The 25,202-nt window shown below is 46.3% G+C and overlaps 1 protein-coding gene across 1 annotated transcript in view; it reads left to right on the top strand.

Moving 5' to 3' along the window:
- The window catches only part of CHAF1A (chromatin assembly factor 1 subunit A), a 616,874-nt gene that overhangs the window by 512,942 nt on the left and 78,730 nt on the right, over positions 1–25,202 (top strand). The window contains exon 14 of the mRNA XM_069649371.1: positions 2,479–2,566. Coding sequence (XP_069505472.1) covers positions 2,479–2,566 — 88 coding nt within the window. The remainder of the gene's footprint in view (positions 1–2,478; positions 2,567–25,202) is intronic.

The following is a 25,202-nucleotide window of genomic DNA, read 5'->3' as shown; positions in this document are numbered from 1 at the left end:
AGAAAAGTATCCATAATTAAAGTAAGTTGAACCCCATTGTCTGTGAGGAGTTTCTTTGGAAAGTGCTCCCTCTGAAACACCGGATCTAGAAAGTCACTACTGCCTCAGAATCTGCCTCCATGACAATCTCTACTTCCACGCATTTGGGATAAAGGTCCATGAGGACAATACGATACTTTTTCCTGCCCCTCTCCCCAGCGATGGGGCCCAATATGTTCAGCATGACAAATTCCCACGGCATGGCAGGTTATTCCAAAGGTCTGCATGTCTGTACAGAATTCCTACGCATTTGATCAGCCTCACTAAAAACACTACCTTTTATTGGCTCTTGTATATCTGTATCGAAGCCTGGTCACCAGTAGTCGGCGCTAAACCTTTTTGTCTTGGTCATACCAAGCTGTCCTTCATGGCCCACCTCTAACAATCTGCGTCTTACACCCAGATTGGGCACCAAGCGCCCTGCCTTACAAAAAGTCCCCCCTTCAAGGCCTAATTCGTCCTAGACTCTATGAAAGGCATCTAGTCCTCACATGCCCAACCTACCCAGTAGGTTTGCTGAAAGCTCATGTCTCTGGGCCTTGCATTTAGTTTTGCTCCCAAGATCTGGAGAGGAAATCGACAGAAACATTATCCTTACCTGGGACATGTTCAACAAAATACTGATCCCCCTTGCATCGACATGACCCACCTCACAATTCTGCAAGACACTCCCCATGTAGTTATTTGCACATGAACTCACCCACCAAGGGTTTGTGGTCTGTGTACACTATGATGCTCTGCCTCACAGGAAGGCCTTGAATGTCTTCATGGCCCATATTGCGCGATTGGCTTCCCTTTATGAGAGTATCGCATTTCAGCTCCCTTTAACACCCTTGATGCGATTGCCACAACCCCTTCCATTCCCCCTTGCTTTTGCATGAGGACAGCCCCAAGCCAGAATCACAAGGCATCCTCCTGAACCTGTAGCTACCCTCATGAGAAATGAATGTGATGTAGTCCCTGGCATCTTATTGATACATGGTCATAAGCCACTGCAAATGGGTTTGGCAAGATGTTATATAAACCCCTTGAACTTGCTGCATAAGTAGGAGCCCTATAAAACCTGTAAGTTACACATGTGTCCGCTTCAACTGAGTGAAAGAAATGAAGTTGGAGCATTTGGTTGCCACCTTGACCCCACGGGTAACCAGAGCTTGAACACTGCCTTCACAACATCCTCTGAAAGGTCGATCTAAGCTTTTGCTGTACTGAGAGTAACTTCATGATTCATATTAACACAGTATTGCTGTGTTTTCTGTAGATTGGTGGTTGCTTTTATTTCTCTCCTCTTGTAATTGTCTCTGGCAGTAAGAAATCTAGGACTGAACATGTACTGGTGCAGCAATACATTCTGACAGTGGACATCTGCAGCTTATACTTGGGGCTTATAAAGGGTATTCTCTTGAATCCTTCAGCCAGTGAAACTTTGGAAAACCTTATATTAGACTGAAGTGTTAGACAGTAGAACTTCTCGACTCATTTGCTTTCAAAACAAACATGATGCAACTGATTCCTTTCCACTCTATCAATAACAGACTGGATGGATTACTCCAGGAAACCTTCAACTGTATTGTGATGTAATAAACTTGGACAATGAGTGGGAAATCTTACTATAAAATAGATCCCCACATAAGCCAATTGGATGGTTAATTTAAAAACAATGATGCATTGGCTGAATTCCTGGAGATAATGAATACGTAATACCTTATCTAGTAAATATTACTGTAATCTTATTTGGGTGCAGCAGGTACATTTTCTGCATTTCTTCTGCAAAAGATGTTGCACGCTGATGTCTGCCTTCTTGTAGTGTTGATAGGTTTGAGTTTTAAAGACCAATGTTTCTAAAAGACTGTGGGTGCATATGCATACATGCTACTTGCTCTTCAAACCATCTTGTTGAAGCACTTGCAACCCAGTGTGTTGAACGGAATTGGGACCCTGGTGTTAACCTCGGTTACCAGCTGAGCAGCAATGTGTATTCAAACTGCTGTTAGCCACAGAGCTGCTACTCTAAATCCTTACATGGCACTTACTTGGGAACGAGCTGGTTTCAGCTCAGTACAAGGGTAGATTGTATACACATTTTAAAGAGTAAAGTGGCATGCACAGGCTTTGGAAAACTCCAAAATATCTAGTGTTTTAGAAATTAATAGAAAATGCATGCAATGAAAGGGCAAACCTTTTATAGCATTTAATACAGTAGTTATGGATACGAGTGGGAATGTCTAACCAACTTATTGTGTAAAAGCTTTAAACGGCTGTGAGGAGAGACTAGGCTTTTACATTGTATCCTAACAGTTTTTCCACTTTGATCCTAAATCTCTATTACAGGATACCATCTCCTTGCTCCCTGTTTGAGTTTTTGAATCTTCCACTTTTTCTGTTTATTGGTGCAAATCTTTAAGTTGACACATGCTGAATATTCCTTTTACTATTTAGGTTGGTGTGGTGGAGAGTGATGGGTTCCAGGCAGATACAGAAGACGAAGATGATTGCTGTATCATAGTGGATCCACATAGAAGTACAGGTAGGCGAATTGGGTGTCTTCTTTGGAGGATTGTTCAGATGTGCAACATGAGTTTTCTGAGGCTCATAAGACAGGACTGTATTGCAACCACTGAAACGCACAGGACCACAACATGTACAGTTATAGCCTCTTATTAGTATTGAGGATGGCTTGTAATAAACAATCTGTGGGACTCCTGGTGGCTCCCTAAACATGCACATAACATGTATGTTATGATGTGAAGGCATCTAATTGGGCCATGAATGCACTTCCTCTGAGCCACTACCCTCCTAGCATCCCCTTCAGTCTCTGGGAAATACACCAGAACAGTCCTTGTTATGGTTCTATGTTCATCAAGAGCAGGCATTTATAGAATTTGTTTGTGTTGATCAATGCACCTTCCATTCCCCCACCTCTGCTCCTGCACCCAAAAGTTTTCCCTCCGTCTCTAGGATATAGCACACGGCGTGCTGGTTTCACATTGTCCAGGACAATAAACCCCAGGACAAGTTTTGACTTTGCATTCAGGAACATAGTTCCCAGCTCACCTTTGCCTCCATACAGTGTCATCATATTCTGCATGTGCCATCTGTGAAATGTAGGGCGCAGCTCTGTCAGGGAAGATGCACCCCAGCTTGCTCGGCATCTAGCAGTGTGGCTGCCAGGGATGAAGTGCCCAGCTCACCATGACACTGTGGCTTAGAATAAATGCATTGAGCAGTGATCCACCCCTCTCAGGAAAGAAATCTGTGTCTGCCTCTGACATCCCCAGAGGTCACTCTGGGCACTGGCAGCATCAGACTTTTCCAAGCTTGATGTATAGAAAATCATGCTGGTGACCAGTTAGCTGTTGAGGGCATCTTTGATGTTTGGATCAGCCAAGGCACAAAAAATGCCAACGTCTAGCTCTCAAATGTTTGTAGTACCGTTTTTAAGTGTTTTATTTTTTTTGTGGACTGCATCAAAACTCAGGTGTTACCCAGAATTACCAGCACTTTTGTCCTGCAAGCTGGTGAAGACCTCATTGTGTTTCTCAAATTAACCGTACCACTAGTGTACCCCAATTAACCATTGTTCTCCAGCATTGGATCCTTCGTAGATTCACATGCTATGAACATTGCCAGTCAGACTGAGAATCCTCGGTTAACTTTTTACATTAGTAAATAAAGAAAAATTGGGTGTCTATTTTGTATCCTATTGCCCTCCTTTTGGGAGCTTTTGGTCCCCACCAATGGCATGTCTAGTATGTAGCTCCTCCCTTCAGATTTTAACCGCTTGTCATGCTGGAAGGCGTCCTCATGTTTCTGCTCGGAGAAATGTCCACACTTCATTACTTCAAGTTTAATCTTCAGAACCTTCTCCATCAGATAAGTGGAAGAGGGAGGAGAGATGGAAAGCAAGAAATCCCTGTTTCTGATGTTAATCTGCTTAGAATCGCATGCGGAGCATATAGTCCGACATCCAGTGGTAACCGCAGAGTATTGCATCTTGTCCTTCGGGGACCGAAGGGGGACGTTGGACGGTTTCTATTAATTTAGGCGTGTCTAAAACTATCACTATCGTGACGTGTAGTGTACCCAAAATCCCTCATGTGCCGAGTTCCCTCAGATTGTTTTTTTCACCCAAATAACTGGTTGCCCTATAGCAAAGCTCTTATATAAGACATTGTTTATCTTATAACAACCTTCGACGAAGACTACAGGGGATTCGTCTACGGCGGTGGATTTTGGCGCCTAAGATCCAGCGGCCGGATTTTCCACGTGGTCGGGCCTTCTGGCCGACCTTTACAGTACAGAGAGTGGGGTCGGGTGGCCATATTTTCGGTATGTCTTTCCTCTTACCCCCTCTTTACCCTTTTGGTCTAGTCATCTTTCCCTTTTACTATGGAAAGGACTCCTTTTAGGTTCTGCCCTAAGTGTAGGGTCAGATATCCTTGCAAGGACAAACACAGGACGTGTAACGCCAGTCTCCGCTTAGATCATGAAAAGCGGTGTGCGGCCTGCAAACTCCTTCGGCCTAAAACCCTTAAGGGGCGCTGTGTAAAGCAGTGGGCCGCGTACGGTATGTCGCGGGTGGAGCCCCCACCGCCACACCTGCTGAGTGACGGGGGCACTTCAGATGACCAAACATCCATTGCGGATGTAATCGACCTTGAAGCAAACACTTCTAGGTCTGCGACGCCCATCCCAACCCTTTAAGGCCTGACTCTGGTCACGCTTCAGGGAAAACACCCGGCGACAGGGGCGTACAAACGCTTCTCACTAAGCACACAACCCCTACGCCTATTTCGATGTCCTCGTCGAAAAGGCGAAAGCGCTTCCAGGGCTGTCGAAAATGTAGGCGGTTTCCTCGGATCGTGCAGATCCAAAGCCTTTCCCGCATCCGCAGCAGCGTCTTACGACTGGGCAATTAAAAACAAGTAAGGGCGCTATTCTAAAAGCTTCACACGTCGAAGCGTGGAAATCTGGCGCTACGACAGTCCCGAAGGCCGCACTAGGCCCAAAAATCATGACTAAGCCTCTAGTTGAAAACCCGACCGCTAGGCCCCCTAACGCAGCGGAAGGCAATACACCTACCGATAGGCCATCAAACTTTATCTTGCGCCGATTCGGCGGTTATCGAGGACGGCATCGAGAGAATTACTGCAGCGGTGGGTCTTATCTCGGTTCTGCCGAAAATCATGGGGCAAGCCACAGACAAATCTTTCGATACGCCATGGGGCCCTGATCCTCAAGATACTTATGAGGACAGTCGGGAGCCTCTTTCCAACACCCTAAGACACTTTTCAGCGCCGTAGGGAGGAAGACGCTATTTTTCCACCCGTAGGCCCTCCTGGATCCTCCAAATTGACAAGGGAGAAATTCGAGGGGTGTATGGACCATCTGGAGAGAATTATCAGTTTTTCTGATCCTCCCCCCGAAAAGGTCTTGTGGAGAGCCTAACCTTCAGTCTACTCATTTTCAGGAAGATCAGCCTTCTGTCCCAGTCCAGCAGGAAGACATTGTCCACATGGACACCTATAGGGCCATTTACAATGAAAAGGAAGACACTTCCTTTCTACAGGATTACGAGGAGGAACAGGCGGATGCCACAGACAACTGGGAAGCAACCCAGCACGAGGGAGCGGACCCATGGACACTTCCCCATCAAGATCAGGACACTGATGTATTGTTTGGATTCCCCTCTGGCACGTCAGGCCTTGCCTGTAGATGACCAAATGGCCTTCAACTCTTATGTTGAAGAAGGCAGCTGAACATTTTCAGATCTCTACTCAAGAGGCTCTGCCTGAGCAGGACTTTTTGTAGAGGATATTCCTAAGGAGAAGCCTCCGTCTAGCCAAGCCATTCCCCGCCTTAACTCCAAGAGAAGGTTGGCTCCCTCCTCGGTATCACCGGCTCAAACTGAGCAGTGAACCCAAGAGTGGAAAAAATAGATTAGCTCATCTCCTTTTGACCCACAATACATTAACAGGCACGCCATCCCTGATTCTCTGGTAGTGACTACCACCTGAAAAAGGGCAGGGGTACCCCTTGCCACTGGGGAGGCACCCCTGGACAAGGAATTCAAGAGGCTGTATGCTTTACGCAAACGAGTCACCTCGGCTGCCGCATACACTATGCGTATAGCAAATAATGCACGCTGTTGGTGAGTTATGCTGACGCTCAATGGAACCTACTCCTAGAGGGCCTCCAGCTATTGTAACCAAGGGAAGGCAGGTGAACCAGAATGTGATAAAGAACACTCTGGACACGGCTGAAACAGCAGACAGGTCTCTTGCCCAAGGGACCCTACTCAAGACACGCTTGGCTGCGTACCTCAGGGTTTAAACCAGAGACTCGGGCCTCACTCTTCAATTGGACACAGCCAAAAAAGAGCATGAGACTCTTAGATAACACAAAGACCACCTCCCCGAGAGGTAATAACTCCCGGCGGTCCTTTCAAGGTCAGTCCTGTGCAAATCAAGGTAACTATGGCACAGGGAGTTTCAATACAGGACAAACTTGAGGAAGCCCCGCATACTACCCTTCAAGAGGGCCACGATGCGGCAGAGGTAGAGGCCCCAGTCTGAGAGGAGCCACAGCCTCCGGTCAGAAATGACCATCAGATCTAGGTCCCCTCCCATGTTTCCCCGGTCGAGGGGCGATTAACATCTTTCCTTATGGCATGGGAGGGGATAACTTCAGACCAGTGGGTCATAAAGACGGTCGCCCACGGGTACTGCATGGAATTCGCCCGAGCTCCACAATTCAGACCATGCTCACGGCGCCTTTCACCGGAACATCTGGAAATCCTGAATCGAGAAGTGAAAGCGTTGCTGGGAAAGGACGCCATAGAAGCCCTCCCTATTCTGCAGGTAAACAACGGTATTTATTCAGTGCACTTCCTTGTACCCAAAAAGGACCTCACCATGCGGCCTGTTCTAGACCTGCGCCCAGCGAACAAGTTCATAAATCCTCAGAAGTTTTGCATGGTAACACTACAGGAGGTAATCCCATTGTTGGAACAAGGGGACTACATGGCAACATTGGACATGCAAGAGGCATACTCATATTTCAATGTTGCCAGCGCACAGGAAATATCTAAGGTTTATGATCGAGGACAGGCATTACCAATTCAAGGTACTCCCCTTCGGCATCGCTTCGGCACCAAGGGTGTTTACCAAGGTCCTGGCGGTGGCTGCAGCACACCTGTGCAGACTATCCGTCCCGTTTACCCTTACCTCGACGACTGGCTCATCACAGGGGATTCGTACAATACATGTTTTTCCAACACCCAAAAAAACAGTAGATCTTCTCTTCAGTCTGAGTTTCGCTGTCAACGAGAAGAAATCGTCTAGTGCGCAGTCGAACAATTTCTGGAAGCTCTAATTTGGACGGAAGACTGCCTCGTCTTCCCCTCCGAGAGGGTTCAGAACCTGCTTTTCCAGATCCCTCAATTTGTAGCCAGTTGGGAGGTGACGGTGCAAAAAGCCATGCGCTTGCTAGGAATTATGGCGTTATGCATATACTTGGTTCGCCACGCGCGGCTGCACATGCGACCCATGCAGGAGTGGCTCAACAGCCAGTGGTGTCAGGCCAGCGGACAATGGGAAGATCTGGTAGTTGTCTCGCCGGCCCGCGTTCTCTCTGCAGTGTTGGGCAAGGGAAAACCTCTTTAAGGGGAAGACCTTCACCACCCCTGCAGTGGAAGCCACTCTCATGACGGACGCATCTCTCTCTGGGTGGGGGGGTGGGCTCACCTGCTTCAGCAAACAGCACATGGAGTGTGGTCCCCTCAGGTAGCGTCCAACCATATGGATCTACTGGAGCTATTAGTGGTGTTCAAGGGATTGATGGCCTTTCAGATGCAACTACAAGGGAAGACAGTGCTGATTCTAACGGACAGCACTACAGCAATGTATTAACTGAACAAACGGGGGCACTAGCTCTCCAGGGCTATCCAAGCTGTCCCAAAACATTTGGATATGGGCCCTCAGACACAAGATGTTTCTGTTGTCCCAACATGTTCCAGGTGGAACTCAATCTTCTGGCGGACGTACTCAGCAGAGATTTTCCTCTGCCCGAAGAATACGAATGGCGTCTGCACAAAGACTTGTTTCCAACGTCTTCGCAAACTGGGGCTTCCCATAGATCGACCTGTTCGCAACTCTGGAAAACACACAATGGCCAGATCACGCCTCCAGATACCTGCAGAACCGCTACAAGGGTAATGGTCTCTGGATAACATGGTCAGGGAAATTTGTCTACGCTCTCCGATCTCCCCCTACACCCCCCCCCCCGCACCCCGCCTTCCCTGACTCCCCAAGATGCACCAGGAACCAGTTACCATGATACTGGTGGCCCCTATGTGAGCCCGCCAACCCTGGTTCGCTCATCTGATGGAAATGTCCCTCTCCCCACCAGTGAAACTACCCTGCCCGTACAACATGCCTCAGGACAGAGGGGAGACCCTACACCCATGCCTGCAAACTCTGAACTTAGCAGCCTGGCTCCTGAGGCCATTGAGTTTGGACACCTACAGCTCCCTCCAGAGGTGCATGGACATACTCGGGAAAGCTAGGAAATCGAACACACGTTATTGCTATGCCAGCAAATGGAAACGTTTTGTCATCTGGTGTAATCCCAATGGTGTTGATCCCATCGATTGCTCCCCCACATACATTGTGCTGTACCTAACCCATCTGTTGGACACTGGGTTGGTCGTCATTTCCCTAAAGGTTCATCTGGCTGCACTGTCAGCCTACACCACATCACAACTAAAGGTGTCGTGGTGGAAGATACCAGTGATTAAGGCCTTTATGGCAGGGGTTAAGAGGATTTATTCTCCCATTTATCACCCAGCTCCTGGGTGGGACCTAAATGTGGTTTTGACCAGGCTCGTGGGAGCTCCCTTTGAGCCTATGCATAAGACCTGACTTATAAAACAGCCTTCCTAGTGGCTATCACTTCTATCAGAAGGGTTAGCAAACTACAGGCACTTTCTGTTCTAGACCCCTTTGTTACAGTCCAGAGATAAGGTAGTTCTGCGCATGCACCCCAGATTTGCGCCAAATTTCATCTAAGTTCCATGTGAATCAATCGATTGAACTACCTACCTTCTTCCAGAATCCCAATAGCATGGCCGAAAAAAAACTACACACTGGATGTGTTCAGGGCAGTCATGTTCTACCTGGAAAGAACTAAACCACTGAGGAAAACAAACCAATTTTTCGTTTCAGTGTCAGCTGGTAGAGAAAGGGTTCCTGTCTCTAAATCCGCTAACTCAAGGTGGATTGTCAAATGCATCACACTGTTTAACTCTTGAGAACTGCCCTTCAAGCCCAGAGCACGCTATACTCGAGGTTCTGGGGCTTCCATAGCATTCATTGCAAATGTTCCTCTATAGTCCATTTGCAAAGCGGCAACCTGGAGTTCTGTACACACCTTTACAAAACACTATTGCCTAGACACTCATCCTAGGTCAGATTCCCAGGAGGGACAAGCAGTATTAAGACCTATTTTCTCTACTGTTCCTTCTCACAACCCCCCTCCAACTCTGGGTACTGCTCGCCAGTCTATGCACAGCATGTGATTCTAAGCAGATTAACCAGCATCAGAAGGCCTGCATTACTTACCGTAATAGCATTTCTGACGATTGTATCTGCTTAGATTCACCCGCGCCCTCTCTACCTCCCCGCTCGAGTTGGAAGGAACAAAGACCTCTTACTACTTTTCTCTTCTTCATGTACTCACTCACAATACCCTTGGGCTCCCTCATGGCAGAAGAAATACAATCTGAGGGACCTCGGCGCATGAGGGATTTTGGGTACACTACACGTCACGATAGGGATAGTGTTACAGACACACCTATGCCGACGTCCCCTTTCGTTCCCCGAAAGACCAGATGCAATACTCTGCGGCTACCACTGGATGTCGGTCTATATGCACAGCATGTGAATCTGAGCGGATACAATCTGAAATGCTATTACGGTAAGTAATGCATGTCTTAAAGCCTGTACCAACTGTGGCTTAATTGTTTTTGAAGGCGAGACATGAAGAATGTATTTGCTTGCACCCACACCACTCTGCTGAAGAGTGTGAAATATGTAAAGGTTTCAGCACTAAAACATAGGAACGAAAGACGCCCGGTATGCTGGCTAAATGAAGGCCCCCCCCCCATCAGAGGCAGTCTTCGGAGCGTAGCCGCCCCATACGCCCACAGAAAAGGGAACCTGGGCCAAAAAGGGCAAAATCGGAATAAAAGCTTTCTAACGGGCCTAAACTAATTAAGCTAATCGCTTCTAAAACCCAAGCACCACTGTCCTCATTGGCAGAGGCGGCGGGGGAGCTGCCGGCTCTGTCGACAGTCCACACTCAATGATGGGGTCACATGTCATAAGGGGGTCTATCGATGGAAGGCCGGTCAACGGCTGAACGGTAGACAATGACCAAACGCACAGATGGGAGCTTTCCCCATCGACTAGCTCGTCCACTGACAAGCATGTGACAACTACCAAGCAATCTTCAACTGAACACCGCCTGACGGGCAAGCGCTTGTCCACATACTCTCTATGGCGGACAAGCACTTGTCAATGGACTGCTGCTCGATGACTAACAAACGCTTGTTTGGGAAGAGCACGGTGGAGATAGCAAAAAACTGGTCAGCGACAGGTAAGGAGAAGTGCTAGCCAACACAGGCAAGAACCTTCACGTACTGCTTCCACAAAAGTATGCAGGGTAAGTGCCCCGACACATGAAGTATCAGGACAAGAAGAAGAATCTGGCATGCAAGCTCACACTATGGAGCCAGCCCACCATGTGCCACAACACCAACCAGTGGAGCAAGGAAAAATCAAACTCCAGACAATCACTGCGCCAGTCTCCCCAATCACATACTTTCATGCCGAGCCTGAGGACATCTTGCAGTACAAAGTGGATAGAGTTTGAGTCACGGCACGCAGCGTCGCCTGTTTTCTCTGGCTCCAGAACAATGAAGAGCCTTCAAAACAGACGCCTTCTGTTGAGGTCGCCACAGCGGCCATGACATAGCCTCAGGGAGCTAAGGGTGACCCTCAGCCACAAGAGCCGCTGCTCAACCCGTAGGCACTGCTCACTGCAAGTTTTGGTTACACTCCAGAACCTGCATACTCAATTGGACACCAGGCTACTGGCTGGCCCGCAGTTCCCCCACAACTCCGCAGCTGCCTAAAATGCCACATGGGCATCCAGAGACACCATGGGTAGCACCCACAACTTAATGTTTGCTACCTGCCAAGCCACAAAGAACCAGGTCACCACCACCACGTAAAGCGGATAAAAAGCAGAAGCACGGCGAAAGGTCACACTCCCCACAACAGCGCAGCCTGAGACAGCGAACTGCATCCAATGACCAATTCTAACACAATGGAAATACACCGCATGGAACAAGAGGAGGGGTAACTCACTGGCACTGGCCAAGATCTGTGTTGGGCAAGATTTGGTGCAGAACCCTTTGGTTGAACTACAACAACCTTGACCTCCTGGCAATAGGAACCCAACCTTTGGTATAAGTCCGTACTACACAGGTTGGTAGTGTGGCTGTGCAGCCAGGCTTATCTCAAGAGGGGTCAATGTTAGCAGTAGGGGTTTTACAGATTCACAGTGACAAGTATCCAATTAAACTCTTACACTCAACTTTTCTTGATTAAACAATTATTTAACGGTCAGTTTGAATAAGCCTTCTTCAGAAGGGGCAATGTAATAGTAACACAGAAATACACTCCAAAATACACACTTAGTTTCTCTGAATTAGCAAGTACCCATTTGGGATGGCGCACACACTTCCTAGACCCTCAGCTGACTTAAAAAGCTAGGACACTGTGGACATGAACGTATCACTGGTACATATAGAGCAATACCGAGATGAGTGTCAAAAGGGTTATCAGAATAAAACATGAGATCACACGAATATTCTGAAGCGGGTAAGTTCTTTTGAACCCCCAATGCAAAGTAAGTTGACCCCTGCCTGGAAAGAAAGGTAAAGGACAATGTCGGAGGTAAGAAGTCATTCAGGGAGCCAGAGCAGCCAGTGTCAATTGGGCAAAGGTCTAGGTGAGCTGAATGACTTCTTGTAGGTAAGAAAGTCTTGCCCAATGTTTTCGTAGTCTTTGTAGAAAAAGAATCCATGTAGGGCCACAAGCTTTTAGGCTTGTGAGGGGTAGAAGATGCAAGCAACTCTACAGAAGCAAGCAAGACAAGTCTCCACTGAGAACAAGTAAGGCTACACAACAAGAGGCAAGTCCCCTTAGTTTACAGTACCTTTTGGTTAGAAGAAATGGTTCCCGCTGGCTTCTGTTCCTGTGCAGCTCTGCAGATCCTGTTCCTGGGCCTCAGTCGTAGGGGCAACAGGGAGGACTTCTGGGGACTCAAGCACTGCAATGGGATGGTCGGCAGCAGCAAAGGGCAAACTTCAATTCAGCGGCACTTCACGGTTTCAGCTCCTCGCGTCTCGGCAAATAGCACCACCACAGTTCTCGGCTACCACTTTGGACTTTCCTCGCATCTGGTGTCCAGCACTCTGACGTGGCTCGGGGTTGGTCAGTCCTGCTTCCTGGGAGTCTGGAGGATCTTCCTGTAGCTCGGGTCCGACTTAAAAACGAACCAATTGATTCTGGTGATACTCACCCTGGCACTTCGGTAGCAGCAGCAGTGGAAGTACAGCCAGCCTTGAGAGGATGTCCAGTCGATTTCACTTTGGAGTTGATTGGTCCCACCAACTCAAGGGGAGAAGTAGTCCTTGCAGGGCTTCTCTAGTCAAGGCGAATTTGGAGCTTCAGCACAACAGCAGGGCCTCACCGGGGCAAACCAACAGTCCAGGATTTGCAGCAGGCGTCTCAAAGTTATTTTTTGGTTTTTCATCCAGTGGTCGAATCAGCCTTAAAAGCCTTGCCTTTTTATGCAGGTTTCTCCCATTCATTCCAGCCTGTCACCCAGCAGGGTAGCTGCCCTTGCCGGAGAGCCAGCCGGCCAATCACCTTTTGGGTGCATTCCTGTAACCAAGGGGATTAAGCAAAGGGAGGTTCAGGCACCACTCTCACTTCCTCTGCCTGCCAGACACCCTGGAGCCAGAGGCGGGCTTCGCTCGTGAATCCCGCAAAAGACAAAGCGAACAAAGGAACCAAACCTGGCTTAGCACGCAGAGTAATTCTCAAGAAGGACCTTTCCAGCAAGAAATGGCAATAAGACAACTGGGGCCTTTTTGACAAAAATGACACCCAACGGTGCTTTACTTCAGCTGTGAACGCACCCCGCTGAAAAAACACACAACGGTAGTTAAAAGTAAACCATTGCCACCAGCCATTCATTGTAGAAAGGGTAACATAAAAATGTTACATGAGAAACTAGACAACAGGAATACTAAGTAATAACCCCTCCAGCACCCTATTTTAAGATAGTGTGTGCTGTGTCTAGAAAGTTACAAATGTAAGTAAAGTCAGTTTGACTTCACTGCTCTTGGCAACAGTAATTTATCCAAGAGAAGGTAGGTAAACCTTTGGGAAATCTCAGACTTCCCTGTGCCACTGCACTTAGGGTGCTGTGTGCCACAATGTAAAAAGATGCCTATGGAGTTTTTCAGACTTCAAAACCAAAAGAAACTGAGTTCAAATCACAGAAAAATACATGAGAAAGTGGGGGGGGGGGGGGGGGAGGTCCCTCCGGGTTAAAAATGAAAAAGTCCTTGGGCCTCAATACCAGTTTGGAGGCAGCCATGGTGCTATTAGCACCATGGCTGCCTCCAAACCGGGTTCCTGCAATGAGGACTTACGGGGTCATTCCGACATAGGAGGACCCGGTAATTCCTCCTTGCAGGAACCATTCCCATTGAGCCCCCATAGGGCTCAATGGGAATGGGGAGGGATGTAAGAACGGGCACATTACAACTGGCCCGTTATTGCCTCCCTCTTCCCTTCGCGGGACCCAGAAAGGACGCCTGGTTTTACCAGGCGTCCTTACAGGGTCCCGCAAAGGGAACCTCGTAATCGGTGCTCCCGTAATGAAGGGGGCAGGTCCCATACCAGCCCCCTTCATTACGGGAGTGCCAGGGTTATAAAGAGGCCCCTAGAGTCCAACAAAAGTGCTGGGGGTCTCTAAGGTAGAGAAGAATTAACACATTTCTGAGAATTCTCCATAACACTCCGCAGGATACAATATCCTCCATTACCGCTGGATCTCCTCCCCAAGATGACCAGTTGGATACAGACGCTGACCAGTTAGATAACCAGGCTGATGAAGTCGCAAAGCCATTGCCACACGATGAGATTGGGGCTTTCCAAATACCAATCACAAAAGCATGCCAAGAATTTGGCCTCTTCCCCGCTGACGAGAAAAAAAAAGAATGCTTTCTCTTCGATCATTTGCACAAGAGAAGAATCAGTCGTGGCGATCCTGATCCTCGGCCATGTGTGGGAAGAAGGGCTCTATACCATGACGCGCCCCTTCACAGAACCAGTCTTTGAAAGTTTTGTCTAGCCTGCATTTAAAGCACCAGCCACCACTCTTCAGTGTAGCACGTCGCCTTCACCGGAATGTCTCAGCAGCAAGCAGAAAAGCGCACACCCAGGCATGCAAGTGTAATCTGCCCCTGGAAACCGAGAGACGGAAGTTTGACACACTGGGGGGGAAGGGAGCTCACAGTGGGAGCAACTACAGTAAAAGCATCAAACGCACTGGAGATTGTCCAGATAGGACCATGAAATGTGGCACAGATTAACCTCCCTTCTAGAGCACTTATCTGAGGAAAAGCATGCCGAAGCTGTTGTCCTTAAAGACTGAGAAGAAGCCACAAACCACATTATCAATTTTGTGGTGGATTTGGCCGAAACAGACTTCAAGCAGATTAACAGGGTAATACTGCGAAGGAAAGGGTGGCTGCACTGCACCAATTTTAGACATGTGCAACAAATAGGTCTTGGACATACCATTCGAAGGTGACGATCTGTTTGGCCCAAAAATTGATGAGGCACTAAAAGCGATTAAAAACAGGCATGGGCAGGAAGGTCAACCTCCTCTGGGAACGTTGGAGGCGCCAGGCAATATTGGAAATCCTTGCACTATTTGCAAGGATACAAATAAAATCCCACAGATACCAGTGACCAAGGGAGTACAGACAGCAGCAGTGGGGAGGGTCCTCTGGCACTTAGAAAGGGTAGAGCAAAACCTCCGGCCTGACTGCAACTTTAACAGCTCCAGTTGGGGGGGTGAGGTGTGAGTGTCATTTACATCAATGGCACAAGATACTTGACAGATGGGTATTGCATGCAGTCGAGCACGGCCACCTGTTGGAGTTAATCCCCAAATATCCCACTGTTAAAAACCTCCACACTGCATCAAAAAGCAGCGCTTCAAAATGGTCACTCTACAACAAGTCATACAGGTGGTGCAGCCGCATGATTTCTATATGGGCCCTCTCCACATAAAGGACAAATTGACAGTTGAAGAAGCCAGTCTACAAATAAATGTAAGAGCTCCAGTCTTTGATGCCGGAAAGGCCGTGATCCGCGGGGAATTCATCTCACAGACTGCAGCGTACATGAGGGAAAGGGATCTCATTAAAAAGACTCTGGAAGCAGCGTTGAAAGCGGCTGAAACGCAGCACAAAACTAGGCAATCCCAAAAAAACTCTTAGAGCGGTCAGGAAGGCAAGAGCCCAAATAGAGGCACACGTAGCGGAACCACAGCGCAAACACCGATTAACACCAAGCAGCCATACTATGTTCATGGAAGTAAAGCTAACAGGTTCCTTGCAGCTAAGCTTTGCAAACAAAACTCCCGCAACTATCGTACAATTAAAAAATCCAAAAGGTGAGCTGTGTTACTCCGAGAAGGATAAGATCGAGATCATTGAAAAATGTCACCAAGAATTGTTACAAAGGGAGCATCTAGACCCTCGGGCTCAAAAAGAGTATATATCAAGAATCTCCCTCCCTCCCTCTGGTCACTCAGGAAGATAATGACATCTTACAGGCACCCATAACTCCACAAGAAATTAGCGACGCCATATCTGCACTACCCCGTAATAAAGCCCCGGGCCCAGATGGTTTGTGAAGTGGATATTCTAAAACATTCCGCAGACAACTCCTGGGGCCCTTAACACTCTTGTTTAATCACATAAGAGAGTGTGGAGCGGTGACACCTGTTATGGGTGATTCCACCACCATTCTTATACTCAAGCCCGGTAAAGACCCCACAGACTGCACTAGTTATCGCCCGATTTCGCTGCGTAACACCGATGCTAAGCTCTATGCGAAGGTGCTTGCAACTAGACTTGCGTCGGTTTCGCCTAAAATGATTCACCCGGATCAGGCAGGGTTCGTAAAAGGGAGACACACAAGATAATATCAGGCAGGCAGTGGACATACTGGATCTGGGAAGTAGGTCAGGGCAGAGATTCGCTATTGCCGCTCTGGACGCCAGGAGGGCATTCGACAGCTCGGACTGGAAACACTTGGAGCTGGTGCTGGAAAAGTTCGGATGTGCCCCTGGCTTCAGAAGAATGGTGCTGGCGAATTTCCGCTGCCCGAGCACAACAGTCATGGTTAACAATAATCCCACAGCCAAAATTAAAATAAGCAGAGGGACTAGGCAGGGCTGCCCTCTCTCGCCCTTAATATTTTCCATGGCGATTGAACCCATAGCTGAAACGATACGACAAGACCTAGATATAAAGGGGGTTAGGTGTGGTGAGAGCATCCATAAAATAGCACTATACGCGGACAATGTTGTTCCTAGGGGACCCCGCAAACGCACTCCCCAGAGCACTGGATATCTTGCAAGAATTTGCCAGAATATCGAGCTTTAGCATACATTTTTCAAAATCTAAAGCCCTGAATATTACAGAGGAGGAGGTGGCCACAGACCTGGGAGCTAGATACCCCATAATATGGGAAAAAGAATCAATAGAATATTTTGGGATTCAATTATCAAAACTATAAAAGTCTCTACAGAATAAATATACCCCCATTTTTTTTTTTTTTTTTTTTTTTTTTTTTTTATTGTATTTGGTTAAAAACCTTTACAAAAAATTTTTTTTTTTTTTTTTCATACAAAACAGAATTCTCACCAGTTCATTTTCCCATTTTGACCATAAATCACATACATTATATATGCTACCTAAGCAAAAAGAATTTGTGCATAGCTAAACAACATTCCTACATGCATCACATACCATATAAGTATTTACAGCTCATCTTATATCATTTATATCCTTTAGCTCAGATTCAATAATTATTAAAACAGATAGCAATCTTAAAATGAATTTAGTACTATCACCAAGCATGCATCGCTGCCATAGTACTTCACGCGATAGGTTTGAGTTAGAGATCATGTAGTTCCCAAACTTCGATAGTCTCAAAACTTCAAAATGTTCACAGTAGATAACTAGATGTTTAAGAGACTCGAGAGAAAACATATCCTTACAGAAACGGCAAAAACCATTGTTAGATTCTTTATCAGAGGTGCCCCATTTGCACAATCGTTCATTAGTGTGGAATACATTCAGTTTGAACCGTAAATGAATATTACGACCCATAGCAGAAGGGAACTGTGAAATATAGCCAGCTCTATCTCCCAATTTTCTTCTGAATTGGGCAAACTCGTAGTACAAACGGTAGGACCCAATTCTATCAGCCTGACAGCTCCAGTAATAGCGATACAACTTTTGTTTACAACTAGGTAAACCTAGTATTAAGTCATCTTTCAGGATGCCCAAGAGAGCCATTAGATCGTTCATTTTTTCCGCATATCGGGTCAGAGATTTCATACGACCCATATGAAGAAATTCATTAAGGTCTACATACAGTGAATTACCAGGGGGATCCAGGATTTTTGTATAGTTATTCAGGAGTCTCCAGTTCCGTTTGGCAGATATAGGGAGGATACCTAGTTCATGACGAACAATATCATTTGGAACTGATGCCGGAAGCCCCAAAACGCTTTTCCAGATCCCACCTTGAAGTGTGTCTAGGATGTCGTCTATCTCATATATACACATGTCTAATATATAAAGTAGCGATGGTTCGACTTTAAGGAGGTAGAATTGGATGACAGGTAAAAGAGAAAGGCCACAGTATTTACCCATGATTATTTTCATCTGTGAAATTAGAGGTTTTGATTTCTCACATTTTCTTTTTCCACCAGATTTTTGAGTAGGCATTCGATAAAGGATACCCTAGATATTTAATTTCATGTGTAATGGTGACCCGAGTATTTTCCATGAGCCAAGTGTATGGGCAACTCTTTTTATAACCATCCCTAAAGATGATAATTCGGGATTTGTGGTGATTGATTCTCAAGTTATGAGTATTTGCATAACAGATGAAAGCATTTAGTTTATGCTGGAGACCAAATGGTGTTCTATCTAAAATAAGAATGTCATCAGCAAAACCAATATAGTTCAGTCTTGTGTTACCAATTAGGATTGGATAGATGACTTCTTTTGTCCAACATTCCTCTATATCACAAGTATACAGATTAAACAGTACGGCAGCCAGAGTACAACCTTGTTTCAATCCAATTTTCGATGGAATTTTGTCAGTTAACATACCTTCTTTATTAAGGCGCACTCTGTAGGTTGTGTCTGTATGAAGAAGCCGTATTAATGCAATCAGATAAGCCGGGAAACCCAACACCTCCATCTTCCGCCACAGGTGCTCCCTTAGCACGGTATCGAATGCTGAACTCAGATCGAGAGCTGCCATATAGACAGCACCTGTGTTGTTATGTTTGGAGTTCCACTCGATGTGAGATATCAGTAAAGCATTAAGAGAACATCCCATGTTCTGACGAAAACCAGTTTGAAATTTTGACAGGATGGCATTGGTTCTCATATAGACTTGCATTTCTTCAAGGATCAGTTGGGAGAATACCTTAGAGGATGCGTCAGTTAACGCAATCGGGCGAAAGTTACCAGGGTCATTAATAGGGCCTTTTTTATATATGGGGATGACAGTAGCTGAACACCATGAACTCGGAATTGCTTGGGAAGAAAATATCACATCAAATTTGTTTTTCAAAATGATAGCCCACAAGTGGATATCCGATCGAAAAAGACAAGCAGGGATGCCATCCGGTCCCATAGCCCTAGAAGGATTTAGTTTCTTAATTGCACGTGTTACATCTTCAATGCTCCAAGGGGAGCGAGTAGGTATTGTATTTTGAATTACAGTTTTAGAGTTGTTGTGGAATACTAAAGGTAACTCGTACTTCAGCCTAATGTAGTTTGCCCACTGATCCGCTGAGATGGCATTTTCTTTCAACCCCACATTATCGCCGTTAATCAGTCTCAATAAGGACCATATTTTGCGTGTATCGTTTTTCAAAATATGATGAATCATGTTCTGGTTATCTTTCACATAAAGTTGTGTTTTTAGATTTTTGACAGCAGTTTTATGTGTAGCAAGGATTGCCCTTTTATGAGAGTAGTATTGTGTTGATTCCAGAGATAACCTAGATAGATGTCGTAGTTTAAAATTCCTGAGCTTCTTTAATTTAAAGATCTCAATATCAAATTTATGTGCATGATGTTTTACATCCAGAGCCGATTTTCTTTGTTTTACTATTTGTGATAAATGGAATTCAATCCTCTTTGAGATAAATTGATCTATACATAAAGAGTCACTCTCAATCACTAATGGATTCAAATCAAGGTCATCTCTGAGTCGCTCTGATAGCTGATGACATGCAAGAGGGTTCCACCTCACAGATATGCCCGCTCTGTCATTCTCAGCCATTTGTAGGGAACGATTTGAAGTCAATCCCCAACCTTCGATTTTTAGATTTATCGATATCGCATTATGGTCACTAAAGCCCAAGTTTAAAACATTTACAGTGTCAATTTCCAGACAAAGATTAGATGATATAAAAAAATGATCAATATGTGAGTGATATCCTCCCCTAGACCATGTATATGTGAGATCCATCATTCCAGTGGGAATTATCTGAATATCCCAATTAAGAAAGAACTCCACCCATTTTCTCCCATTCATGGCCGATGTAGTATCTGTATGGGATTGCTGGCCCGGGCCTATATTGTGGATTAAACAGGAGGAATTAAAATCACCCCCCACCACCACACCAACCTCCTCATGATGTATGAAGATACCTTCTAAGATGGAATCAAGAATATCGATGATATTTTTAAGCATTATTAGCTTTCTGTTCCAATAGATGCACATAAAAATGATATGTTGATCCTGTGGAGATACAGGGAATAGTTCTATAACTAATACATTAGAATCTTTATAAACCAGTCTGGTTGGGGATTTACAGGCGTTATTTACTAAAATGGCTAGGCCCCCTGAGGGCCGACCCTTATTCCCTCGAGTAGCAGGTTGTGAGTAACAGACAAAACCTTCGACAGATAATTGAGATACATACATGGTTTCCTGTAATAAAACTATAGCAGGGATCTTATCGCTCTCGCATGAACCCCACCATCTATTAAAGTTAGCAAGCCCACAACAATTCCAAGACAAACATACAAATGATTGTTGATGATATGCCGGGCTAGGGAGATGGATTCGTCGCTGTTAATTGCGAGGCTGAATGTATGCCCGACAATGCAGCAGCCATTGCTATTATCTGTCGGACCAGATCACCACTAATTTGTTGTGGCAATGATTGCATCATTTTCTGGTCAATTGTGGATGTTATTACCAGTGGCTTATCCAAAAAGGCCCTCGCATCTTCATCAGATTGGATCAAAAAAGGGGTTAAGCCAATGGAAACAAAGTTTTCCTTCTGTTCCCAGATAAGTTTCATAATCAATCTTGAATATAGGCCACAGGTCATCCTGTTGTTATTTTTATCTGCAGGTCTTACCCAGTCTATATCATCAGATATCAGAGTTCGCAGGCAAGGTATTGTGTGAAAAGCTTTTAGCAGGGAAGAGCGGTTCAAGTTTTGTTTAACATTAACATTCGGATCACTCTCCCAGCCAAGTATGTATGGAGGTTCACGTATGGACTCAAATTCATTATGAACCGTCTTATGATTGATAATAGGAGAACCTACCATTTTAGGGTTTATCATTTCCGTCAATGTCAGATTAGTATTTTCATTAGATGACTTGACTATGGGAGGTGGAATATACCCCCATTGCTAAACCATCTAAGGGAGGATCTGCACAGATGGGATGCTCAGGAACTGTCTTGGTTTGCTCGGATTGCGGCTCTTAAAATGACCTTGTTACCTCGCTTCTTATATGCAGTGAGCTGGCTTCCGATTGAGATCCCCTCTAAAATATGCAAACCACTACAGAGGGATTTGACCTCCTTTATCTGGCATAAAGGGAAAGCAAGAATTCAGTGAGGTATTCTAATGAGGCCTCCTCTCCTGGGGGGACTGGGCATCCCGGACGTGTTGAGGTATTACTTAGCTGCACAGATAGCACCAATTCTGGCTTGGGGGAGGGGAGAGGCATCAAAGAGCTGGGTGGGCATTGAACAGGGCGTGACCGCAATCCCACTGGGAGCATTGCATGGCCTCAAGAGAGCTGATAGGGGCCCTGGGGGGGCACCTGTTAGAAGCAACCAAGGTCTCGTTAAAAGGTTGGGACCGGGCACTGAGGTCAGAACATTGCTCCAGGGCTAGGACCATACTCCCCTATGGCACATAATGAAAGCTTCACACCGGGCAAGCGGCCCGGCTTCTGGAAGTACTGGGGTCAGGGCCTACAGCTACATTTGAAGGATTTTTATCAGAAGGGTAACCCGCTGCTTTTTGAAGAATGTAAGCGGAAATTCGGAGTAGGAGGTAGACAGGTATACCTACATCCAGATCAGACATTGGATAGTACAGAAGGAAGTTAGGAAAGCAGCCACAAGGAAGCCCGTAGATCTGGAACTAACACTACACGAACGAGAGGATGCGAGAGCTCTCTCTAAACTGTATAAGTCACTGGACAAAGCGCAAATCAGTGACACCTACCCGTATATGGACAGTTGGGCGAAAGATATAGGGGAACCCATCACTGAAAAGGAATGGGCTCAAATATGGGCAAGGTCACGACGGGTCTCCACGTGCTCAGCTGTCAGGGAAACTGCACACAAGATTTGTTTCCGGTGGTATCTGACTCCCCATAGACTTCATAAAATGAACTCCAGTTACCCCCCTCTATGCTGGAGAAACTGGAGTTATCGGCGATTAATTTCATATGTGGTGGTCCTGCCCGAAGGTGAGAGTATATTGGAAAGAAATTTTAGGCCACATAAAGGATATTACTGGGAAGAAATTGACATATGCACCTAAAGCGATCCATTCCAGTGGAAGGTGTATATCCTGTAACCGGAAACAATGCAATGCTTATTACTCATCTTTTGATGGCAGCAAGAATGACCATAGCACAGGCGTGGAAACGCCCAGAAACCCCAATGGTAGCCTGTTGGTGGGTTAAGATTTGGAATGTGCTAGCCATGGAACGGGTGGGTACCCTGAGGGATGGAAAATATCTGAAATTTCGAGACATTTGGGACCCCTTCCTGGTTCACGTCAGAGACAGAGAGGCATACTTCTTTAGGCCAAATCCTCTGAGAGCTCTTCAACTTTGAACATTACCAAATCATGAGCAAGAGTCCCGGTGCATTGCAGCTGCTTTCTACCTAATATATAACAACCCTAATCAGTTGCGGAAAGTTGGATCCATGCCATCAAGGAGCGGGGTGGGGGGAGGTGTTGGGGGAAGGGTTTATGAATTTTATGAATTGTTATAGTTTTGTTGGTTTCGAAACAATCTGTAGAGGTAAGGTTCTATGTGACTGTGGCTACCATGTTCTACGCGCATTAAGGTACGCCTATGGCTGGGTCAGTATCTGAACACAAAGCCCCCCTGGGAGTCCTCTCAGGGGAGATGGACTAAAGCTTAATGAACTCATGATGTGATTGATGCGCTTTAGTTTTATTGATGAATGAATTTGAGAACCTTAATGTATGCCTGGTTATCGCTGATTTACTATTTTGTATACTGAAAGACCAATAAAAATATTTGTTTAAAAATCAAATGTAAGAGCTCAGAGCGGTCGGCTGGGCTCTAAAATCATTTTTACCAGTGCTCAACTCCACGGTTCTGGTCTTGACCAACACCACGACCATGTACTACCTCAAGAAGCGGGGAGTGGGGATGAGGTCTCCAACCCTATCCCAGGAGGCACAAAAGATTTGGCACTGGGCCATTTCCAACAAGATAACACATGCTTTTCACTTGCCATGGAAAAACAAGGTGGCAGACAGCCTCAGCAGGACAACCAGCCTGTGCCACGAGTGAGAACTATGCGACAACCGGCTCAAGTGCATATTTGCTCAGTGGGGGCGCCCAAAAGTCGATCTCTTCGCAACAAGACAGAATACAAAATGTGCACACTTTGCCAGCAGGATGCAGCAGCAAGGGTCAGTGGGTAACACCTACTCATTCCTGTGGAAGGATCTCTTTGCCTACGCCTTCCCGCTATTTCCAATCATCCGCAAAGTGATTCAGGTGTACCCATGTACTGTGATGCTAATAGCCCTGAGCTGGTCGAAACAAACCTGGCACTCCAACCTTCTGCCCATGTCTGGAGGCAATCGGATCCTTCTCCACAATCGAGCCAACATAATCTCCCAGAACCACAGAAAGGTGCTGCATCACAACCCGTAGTCACATAAATTGAACGCGTGGCTCCTGACATCGTGGCGTTTGGACACCTAAACTTAACACAGGAATGCCCAAACATTTTAAAGTTGACACTGGCTCCAGCTACAAAATTGCTCCTATCAAAGCAAGTGGAAAAGATTCTGAACCTGGTGCGCAAGGCAACCAGACATTCAACTGCTCTCGGCATGCCCAGAGACTATCCTGCCAGATTTCTTATTAGCCCAAGGAGGGCTCTTCCATGCATCAAAATGCACCTGGCTGCCATCTCCAGATACACCAGGAAAAGGGGAAATATGCCTCTCTTCAGTGATCAACTGGTCAAGCACTTACTCAGAAGATTGTTCCCCCCCCCGTACAAATGTTTCATCCACAATGGAGTCTCAGCATTGTCCTTGTGGGACTCATGAGTGCACCATTCCAGCCATTGGCAACAACATACCACATTGACTTAGAGGAAAGTGGCATTCCTCATAGCCATTAAATCAGTAAGAAGGGTTTCAGAATTGGATGCGTTGATTTCAGCCATACCTGTGCTTTTACAAAGACAAGGTGGGCCTATCAACTCTCAATTTATGCCAAAGGCGCCATCTGAATTCCATAAAACTGCATCGGTTACACTACCCAGTTTCTTCCAAGGATCAAAAACCCCAGCAGAGATTGTGCTGCACTCCTTAGATGTCAAAGAGCAATGGAATACAATCTACACTGGAAAGTCCTCCAAGGAATTTTGCTCAACTGTTACTCACTTACGGACCTTCAAACAAGGGAAAGGCGACCTCTAAGCAAGGAAGTGCTAGATGGATATCCTCCATGATCTCCTGTCACATGAAGGCGAACAGTCGGGGGGTGGGGGGGTGTCTGAAATACATTTGTCAGAAAGCCACCTGGGCTGTTTCCGCACACCTTTACTGGGCATTACTGCCTACAGGAACAGCACGCTGCTGATGCACTAACAGGAAAAGCAGTTCTGCAGCATCTGTTAAAATAAGGTAGGCATTTTGTCCTGTTAACTACCTCCATCTAAGATCATACTGCTTTAAAATCTGTTCATAGCATGTGAATCTATGAAAGATCCAATGCTGGAGGAGGATTATGTTTCTTACCTGTAACTCAATTTCGAAGGGATTGTGTCCTCCGACGTATTCCTTATCTTTGATAATACGTTTCCAGCTTGCTGGCCTCGGAAATTTTTTCTGTAGAGGGCGCTGCGCGTCGAGGTCCGCCGAGTCGATGTCCCTCGACGGCCACCGTATCGGCGCCGACGTCACCATGCCATAAATAGCCACGCGCTGCGTCCGTTGCTCAGTTCCGTTTTTCCTCGCTTCGTGGGGCCTCGGAACGTCGTTGCTCAGTTCAGTCAGGTTTACTATCTATTTCGACTCGAATATTTCTTATCGTTCTCGATGGCTTCTTCATCAGAACCGACGACGCCGCAATCCGGCTTCAAGAAATGTCGAGACTGCGGTAAAAAAATGTCAATAACAGATCCACACAGGGTCTGTTTATGGTGCTTGGG

This window comes from Ambystoma mexicanum, chromosome 1p (genome assembly GCF_040938575.1).
Source record: "Ambystoma mexicanum isolate Mex_15411 chromosome 1p, UKY_AmexF1_1, whole genome shotgun sequence".
Classification (NCBI taxonomy): Eukaryota; Metazoa; Chordata; class Amphibia; order Caudata; family Ambystomatidae; genus Ambystoma; species Ambystoma mexicanum.
This window is presented reverse-complemented; position numbering and strand designations above follow the sequence as displayed.